General features: G+C 45.1%; 1 protein-coding gene across 1 annotated transcript; it reads left to right on the top strand.

Annotated features, from left to right (window-relative positions):
• The first annotated feature begins 6,362 nt into the window (after positions 1 to 6,362).
• On the top strand, positions 6,363 to 7,714 carry LOC103625972 (uncharacterized). The gene has a single exon (XM_008646370.3). The coding sequence runs from the start codon at positions 6,516 to 6,518 to the stop codon at positions 7,650 to 7,652; it is 1,137 nt and encodes a 378-aa protein (XP_008644592.1). The 5' UTR covers positions 6,363 to 6,515; the 3' UTR covers positions 7,653 to 7,714.
• Positions 7,715 to 9,044: the final 1,330 nt, after the last annotated feature.

Raw genomic sequence — 9,044 nt, 5'->3', positions numbered from 1 at the left:
CTCTCAGGTTGAGATAAGCTTTAATGCACAACTTCTCCCCCTTTGACATCAAACACCAAAAACTATACTCAAGCAAGAACATAGGATGATGTCAAGGGACAACAGGGTGTTAAGGAGGAAGAACGACTATCAAGACTCCCCCTTACTTATTGAACATATGCCCTATCAACATTTAGGTGAGATACATATATGCAAAAAGATTAATACTTCCTTTTGTACCTTTACCATGTTGTAGTGTACTTCCCATCTTGAAAGTAGTTAATCTCTCAAGAGCTTCTCCACACTTGTGCCTGATTCTTTCTCCTAACTTTTTCTTGTTGCTAAGACACCAAACTTAGAACAAGTTATAGTATTGGGCACAAGAAGAAACTTCTATTCTCATGATTATCAAAAGATGTCAATTGAAGCGAACTATTACGGCTACCAATTGAAAGATACCATTTGCAAAGTTCATTTATTATCATGACTCCATGATATTTAAGAATAAGCATCTATTATCACCAGATATTATAGAGCATGAGCAATCTAAAAATATGCACTTAGTCACAACTTGAGATACCAATTTCTTGACTTACAGAGGTACCCAAGTCCTGATTGCTCCATTTCTTGCTTATCTTCTCTTTTCCACCTAGAGACTATACAAGATTGCTCAAGAAACAGTTAGTCTCAAAAGACACAAGTTATGTGTGCTCCCCCTCAAGTTGTGCATCAAGTATTTGAATGACTTGCACTTTGCACATTCTAGCTTCCTTAGAACTAGAGGGGATCACAACATACCTTGGTCAAGGCATACTCTACCACTTTCATCACCCAAAGATGCCAATTTGAATATCAAATGAAACACCACTTAACACCAATTGAAGGCTAAATGAAAGGTTGACTAAATACAACAATGCACGCCTCAGTGGCACCTAAGCCAATTGAATACTCTCAGAAAGTCTAACATTTACGCAACTTGTACATGCTTCATATTTAACTATCATTGCATATACCAATTGAAGATCAACACAATCATGTATATAAAGCGAAATATCTAAGCATGTCATAATTAAGAAGGTTTCTTAGGTGCACAAAAGAAACAACATTTTAAAGGCATAAATTACCTAAGCCAAGATATTACCAATTGAAAGATAAGAACATAGCTATGATCACAATGAATGGAATTTCAAGAATATTTAATGAAATTGCATAGCTCCATTTTCCATACCTTTGCCTTTATGAGAGCCCTTGTTATCGCCATTTTAGGGCTCCTTTTGCTTACGCATCTCATAGCTCAAAAGGGCACGACATGGATTTGAAATTCACACAGTACCAAACTAGGGTAATCATGTGAACATGGACTAAACAATAATGTCATAATTGCACATAGCATGACTTACAAAAAGTTACAGGTTTATCCATATACACCAAGAGAGTTAATCGTTGTGGATATAACAAATGAAATAGCTACCCATGAATGATTCAAAAGATATATCCTATATAGCATCAGTCATGATTAAGCAAACATCATTATGATACTTTTAACACAGACAATCATAAAGCATAACTACTCCAAAGACAGGAAGCACAACAAGCCAATTTAAGAGCAATACTAAATTGCAATTATGTACTTAAAATACACGGGGTACCGTCCTTTGGAGAGCTAGTTGTAGATTCTCATCAAAGTCCTTTTACTTGATTCACCAATAATGATTAAGGAACTATACACCTTATTTTACTTGAGATGAACATGGGATTAGTGTCTCACAATAATTCAACCTTGGGACAATAAACACCAAAACAATTAACAGCTTAAGCATAGAGTTTTAGATAAACGTCTTAAGCTCTCCCATGGTCTCCAGTCCATCTCAAGGCACCTGCATGGTCTAGTTAGCACAGTTTGGTACCCATCTCGGAATGGGTACATAATGATCATGTAAATGTGCCTTTGGTACCCAAATTGCCTTTGTGCTAGTTCTAGGTGATCTCGTTATAGATCTAGCACAAGTGTATGATTTGGGTCTCCTACGCGAATAAGATTGACACAAATTCACTTGTTTAGGAATCTTACCTTTGTAACATACCTTGGATAGATGACCCTGCTCACCACACTTGTAGCAGAAACGTCGCTCAACTTGACGTGACGCTTGATGTGTGTCATTTTCCTTGGTGAGGATCACTTTGGAGGATGCACATCCTTGATTCTTCATGACCGGACATGAAGTGATCGTGTGGTCCTTATTGTTGCATCCAAAACAACTCCTTGTCCCTTCATTTTTGTCTTTGTACGGACAAGACGCGATGAGGTGGCCTAACTTCTTGCACTTGAAACACCTCCTTTTTCCTTTTCCCTTTGTGTACTTGAATGACATGGAGAGAGGGTCAGTGCAAACAACATGATTAATTGAATCTTTACCTTTTTCCAAGCTCATGTTGATTTCTTCATCTTTAGGAACATTTTTCTTATTGAGCTTGACACTTGCTGCAGTTTTTTCTTTCTCAAGCTTCTTCACCACGCGCCCGTGGATATCTTGAGAGAGTTGAGCAAAGTGTCTTCTCCTCAGATGTCGTTGCTTCTTATTCCCACAGAATTTCTTTTGTGACCCTAAAACTTGTTGCTCAATCAATGATTGGCTTTCTTTTGAGCAACAGGGGTTAGCACATGATGATATACAATTCAATTGCGCACACGTGCGAGAATGAGGTTCACATGAATTTAAGTTTGCAATTATAACCTCATGAGCAACATTAAGCATGATATGGTCATCAACTAATTTATTATGAGAATATGACAACATATCATACTTTTTACCTAGAGCACGTTTTTCTAAGTCCATTGTTTCTACTTGACTCTTAAGCATAGAATTTTCCGTTTTAAGTTGAGCAATGTTAGATAAAACATCATGACTATTTCTTTGCTTAATTAAAACATATTCATACCTTTGGACCAAATCATCATGAGAGCACTTTAGCTCCTCATGTTCTGTGGTCATCTTTTCCAGGCTGTTGTTGGTTTTGATGAGGGACTCCTCTAGCCTGAGAAGCGTATCGCCTTGTTCCTTGTTCCTTCTCAACAGCTTAACCAAGAGTGCCTTGTCCTCTTTGTTGAGATGGATGTAGAAACGGCGAATCTCCTCTTCTTCCACATCATCGGTATCATTTTTCCTGTCATTAATGTCAGTGGAAGCCAAACAGGAAAATGTGCCTTGAGGTGATGAAGACTCATCCTCGCTATCATCCTCATATTCCTCATCATCATGGCTTTTGTCTCCACCGTCATTGTTAGCAACAAAACACTTATTATTAGTGGAGACCAAACCTGTCGACGAGGTGGATTCATCGTTGGGTGCCCATCGTTCTTGATCTTCTCCCTTTGAAAGGTTAGCATCACAAGCAATATAGGGAGTAGAAGCAGTACAATTTGCCACACAATATTTTACTTTAATTCTATTCCATAAATCATGAGCATCACCAAATAAATCATTATCACTACTCATGATGGCAAAATAAGTACCTCTAGAAAGAGATTCAACTAAGATGTTGCAAGCACGGTGATTGAGAGATAAACATCTTAGTTCATCATTAGAGGGATTTTTACTAATATCAGATGGAAAAATACTTCTACTAAAGATCTGTCTCAAATCAGGATCAACACTCATGAAAGCATTATAAATAGAGACAGACCGGGATTTGTAATTAGAGCCATCGCCTAGAAGAAGTTCTACAGTTACCTCTTGTGACGACATCGTTATCTCCGGACGGCTAAGCCCACACTGGAGAGGCCCGGCTTTGATACCAATTGAAAGTTCCCTTTGACCCGGGAACAGGATCTGGATGTCGCCTAGAGGGGGGGTGAATAGGCGAATAAAACTTATTACTTTAAAAACTTAAATTCTTACTCTACTCGAAGACTTAGTACGCAGTGGAATGAGAAGACTCTTCGAGTAGGTCGCAGCGGAATGGAAGATCCTGTCTCAAAATGTCCTGCACTTCAAATCAAGCTTATACCACAGATAAGTATTGAAGTGCAGATAAAAAGGCGAGTAAGACAGAGAGTCAGGATACAATACAGAACAGAGCACACAGACGCAAGGATTTATCCCGAGGTTCGGCCAAGCCTGAAATGCTTGCCTAGTCCTCGTTGGAGTTAGCCACACCTGGGCTTGGAGTCTATTTCAACTCCTTCCTCCGTTTGCTCAGATCTGTCAGTATGACAGATAGAGCCTTTCACTAATGAGTGGGGTTACAACAGAACCGCGACTGCTTACAAACTTCTTGGCAGCACCCCGGCAGAGTAACGATACGCTCAAGACCTTGCTCTAGCTCTTAGCAGCACTACTCCTCTCTCTAAAGGCTTATAGCTGTGCCTTCTACACAAACTATAGAGTTACACACAAGAGGGAGAGCGAGAACTGATTCCAGTGAAGTCTATACTTGTTGGCTGCGCTTGTATTTTGCTGGAGGCGCCTAGGGGTCCCTTTTATAGGCACAAGGACCCTAGGAGCCGTTGGAAGCAATATAGGAAGGCAAATCTTGCCTTCTGTCGGGTGGTGCACCGGACAGTCCGGTGCACACCGGACACTGTCCGGTGCCCGATTTCTTTCCTTCTATGGCGAAGCCGACCGTTGGCAGTCTTGGAGCCGTTGGCGCACCGGACATGTCCGGTGCACACCGGACAGTCCGGTGCACACCGGACAGTCCGATGCCTCCATCTAGCTGTTGGCTCGGCCACGTGTCCCGCGCAGATCGTGCGGCCGACCGTTGGCCCGGCCGACCGTTGGCTCACCGGACAGTCCGGTGCACACCGGACAGTCCGGTGAATTATAGTCGTACGTCGCCGGTGAATTCCCGAGAGCGGCCACTTCGCTCGAGCCAGCCTGGCGCACCGGACACTGTCCGGTGCACCACCGGACACTGTCCAGTGAGCCACCGGACAGTCCGGTGCACCCAGACTGAGCAGAGTCTTGGTTGTACACAGCCAAGCCTTTTGCACCTCTTTCCTTTTCTTCTTTCTGTTTCTAATACTTAGACAAGTATATTAGTACACTAAAACAATGTACTAAGTCTAGAAACATACCTTCTCTTAATTATTACATCTATAGCATTTCACAAGCATGAGTTTCGATGTTGGACTCATAAATCATCAAGTCTGCTTGACTTGATCTAGATTGACATTTCTTGGCTCCAACATCCTGCAAAGATCACATAGAACATCTCCAAACCTAGGAACAACCCAAACTAAAGATCAAGGTGAACTTAGCTCTTTTAGGTTGCTTCCTGTTCTGGTTTTGACACTTGTTCTCCTTCTAGTGACCTTGATCTCCTTCTTAGAGCTTGGTCTTGAGCCTTATGACTTACACCACATAACTGTAGCTGTTACCTCATTGGTTGTAAGTCACGTCCTTATGTAGTGATCCTTGATGTGCCGTAGCTGTTCTCAACTCGATCACCCTTGACTTTGCAAGCCTTCTTCTTCACCCTTGGCTTTGGGTTCCTCAGCCTCCTTGACCTTCTCCCGTGCACTTGGTACCTCGAAGCTTTTCTTGCCTCCGTCCTTGGCTTGATCAGTTGTCTCCGAGCTACGCACCCGAGTATCACTTTTGCAATGTCCAACTTACTTGTGATGTCCATTATGTATCCATAATCCAGTTCTTTGACCATCACATTTGTTCATTTGTGTTGAACCCTGTAGGCTTTACCTTAAGCACTTATTCAACACTTAGTACACTTGTTAGTCCTTTAATTGAGTTGTCATCCAAACACCAAAACTCACAAGAGAGCTTTCAGTATTCCAATCCCCAAATTCTCTGCTTCTCTTCGACTCTACGTCGATTAGAGGAGTCTAGGTCGGCATACCGAGCCTAGACAACCCCTAGGATCTCTCCTCCCCGACGGGGTCTCTCTCGGGAGCGAGATCCAGGCGCCGCCGGCGACCTTCACTGTCCTCTGCACACGCGCGGACCGTCCAGCGCTAGGGCGCGGACCGTCTGGCCGTCAGGCAGGGAACGACAGCCCCTGCGCCAGGTCGCGGACCGTCCGGCCCCTGGCCGCGGACCGTCCACGCCTGTGCAGAGAGCACCGTCGCCGGTTCTTGTTGAGTGTTTGGCGCTCCAGAAAGGCGTCAACAAGTTCTCATGTTTCATAAAAAATGTAGATTTTTAGCGCATATTTTGCTACTGACGGACCATCGTTAAATTGACAGTTGGACACGTTCGAATGACCTTGAGAAATGAGAACCACGTGTCGAATATAATTGGGCCGAATAATTCGGCCCCATCTGATTGTTCTTGTTCATCGTCTAGCGGCAGTTTCCTCGCCCCACGACCGCAGCCGCACCTATAATAGCATGCCCCTGCGCGGGTACAGCCGCACGGTTCGTTCATTGCTCCGCACAGCAACAATCCCTAACGGCCTAACCCCTAGGAGAGCTTCCACACGCGCGCGCCACAGCACGCTAGTTCTTGCTCCACGGATCTGCGCCGCCGCCAGATTGTTCTGCTTCTGCCGCTAGGCTGCCAAACAAGGAGGCTAACGAGATGGTGGTTGGGGAGCAGGACTACTACTATTCTAGTTCCGACTCCGACGACGAGGACGTCAGCCGCTACGTGTTCCTCGCACGGCAGCCCGTGCCCGTGGGCCGCCACCACCCGGAGGAGGACGATCGAGACGCGAGCTTTGCGAATGATGACGACGACGGTGATGGTGGCGATGGAACGGCGGGGGAGGAGGAATCGGAAGGAGGCGTCTGTAGGAGGAAGAAGAGGCCTCTCCTGGAGATCTTGGACGACGACGCCCCGCCGCCGACCAAGAAGGCCCAGGTCGAACTGATCATCGCGTCGCCGCTGGCGACGCAGACGCCACCGAGCGGTTCGGAGTCGAACTTAGCGTCCCCGCCTTTGGCCGGGGAGTCCGGGAGCGAGGGGAGCCACGAGCATCGCGCTCCAAGAGAGCAAGGAAGGGCCAAGAACGCGACAAAGAACCAGCGGGGCGCGTGCGGCAAGCGAGGCAGGAGTTCGGGCTGCGATGTGGATGGCGACCGGGACGCGCATCGGCACGCTGTGGCGGTGGCGGCAAAGACTGGCGCGTCGTCCAGCGCAACCTCGGGGCGCTTCACCTTCACCTGCAGCCTATGCGACAGGTGCTTCGATAGCCATCAGGCGCTCGGGGGACATGTCCTTGGACACCACCGGAAGAGAGCCAAGATCGCCATTGCCGCAGGAGCAGTTCATGACGTCGTCGATGACAAGGTCCATGGCAAGGGCAAGGGCGGCGTTGGGGAGCCCGTGTTTGCAGGAAGCCATGACATCGCTGTATCATCAGGCCATGGCTTCACATATGGCAACTCCAGAAGCGACAAGAAGATGGACATTGGCACGGCAAGCCCCAACCGAAAGGTCGTCGTCGCTGGAACGTGCCGCGAGGGTGCCAATGGCAACGGCAACGGCCACGGTGACGGCTGCAGGACGCGGTACAAGTGCAAGGTGTGTGGAACGGAATGCCTCACAGGGCGCGCGCTCGGTGGCCATATGGGGAAGCACCAGAAGCGACTACCAGTCGGTGGTGGTGGCAAGGCAGACAGGTCGCCTAGTCCAGCGACGCGGACGACGACTGCCAGACCTTTGGCGCAGCTGTTCGGCGCCGAGAGGTTGCAGAGAGAGATAAGACCTAGTTGAATAGTTCATGCAACCGTGCGACGAAATTTACTAATTGTGAAATTTCAGGATTTCTTAGCGATGTAAGCTTTTGTATCTGCACTCTGCATCTGCAGCCCTTATATTAACAATGTTTTTCAAGATGAAGAACTCACTTTATCCTAAAATTTAAGGTGGTCTAGTTTTGATTAAAGCTTCTAGTTTTTTAAGGCATGCTATTTGTGATAGATGTTGATGTATTACTATATAAATCTATTCAATATGGTTTTTGAAAATAATAAAACTATACGAAATCGTCTTAAGGCTGGTTTGGTGCTCATGGATCACGTGGATCAATGGATGAAATTTCTTTCTATTCAATTTTAAATAACAAAAAGATTTTATCGAATGGATTCTTTGAGCACCAAAACATCTATTAGTCTTGTGTGGAACCTCTAGAATAATTGTTAGGAGCTAAGAGCAACTGCAAAAGAAGCCCTAAACTAACTCAAAAAATCAATATTATGAGAGAAATTGCTTTTTCGTCGCTCCAACAACTCGCTCTTCCTCTTCCCAAAAATCTTCACGTCCTGCATATGTGCCCTCTCGATATTTTCGCGTGAAAATTGCTTACCCAATACGGGCGTCCATTCTTTCTCCCGTGTTTTTTTACAAATCTCCCCGGAGCTATTGGCGCATGCACGAAGCCGTGACCGAGACGCGAGAGCACAGAAGGCCAGGACGCCAGGTCTCCCTACGTGATCAGGTGATCTGTACACGGGCACGAAGCCCGTAGGGAGGCGCCAATAGAGCTAGATGGAAGTTTTTTTAAAAAAAATTTGGTCTAGTTTTCAGTTTTTAGTATTTGTTTAAAGGGGATGTTGGAGCATACAGATTAAAAGTATCCCTATTTTTTTTAAAAAAATGTTCTAATAATCATTTTTTTGGAAATTTTAACATGTTTTTAAGTTGCTCTAAGACCTGTTTTATGTTTCAAAAGTTGTTCTAATAATCATTGTGCGTCCTCTATTCACTTGCCGAGTCACCGAGTTTTATGAATGAACATAAAATTATTCTAATACTCATTATTTTGGAGCCGTGGAGAAGATGACCGGCGAGTCAAAACTCGGAACGGTGTAGCGATTTAACGAGGAACAGCATGCCGCTGCGTGGATAGAGGACGCACAATGAACCACCACATTTAGCGGCAGGGACGAACACTATCTTAGCGGACGCGATAGCGAGCGTTGTTGGACACCCTGCGAACGCTAACATACGATAAATTTAGCGTGCCGGACGCTTTAGCGTCCGTTGCCGGAGAGTCTTAAAGTAGCCTTTAGGTATATATAATTGATTCACGTAAAAGTAATTATATAGCTATATATATATATATAACATATAATTGAAAATACATATTACACAACTAGTAAGTTA

Source organism: Zea mays, chromosome 5 (assembly GCF_902167145.1).
Source record: "Zea mays cultivar B73 chromosome 5, Zm-B73-REFERENCE-NAM-5.0, whole genome shotgun sequence".
Classification (NCBI taxonomy): Eukaryota; Viridiplantae; Streptophyta; class Magnoliopsida; order Poales; family Poaceae; genus Zea; species Zea mays.
Note: the sequence above shows the minus strand (reverse complement) of the source record. Positions and strands in the feature narration are given on the sequence as shown.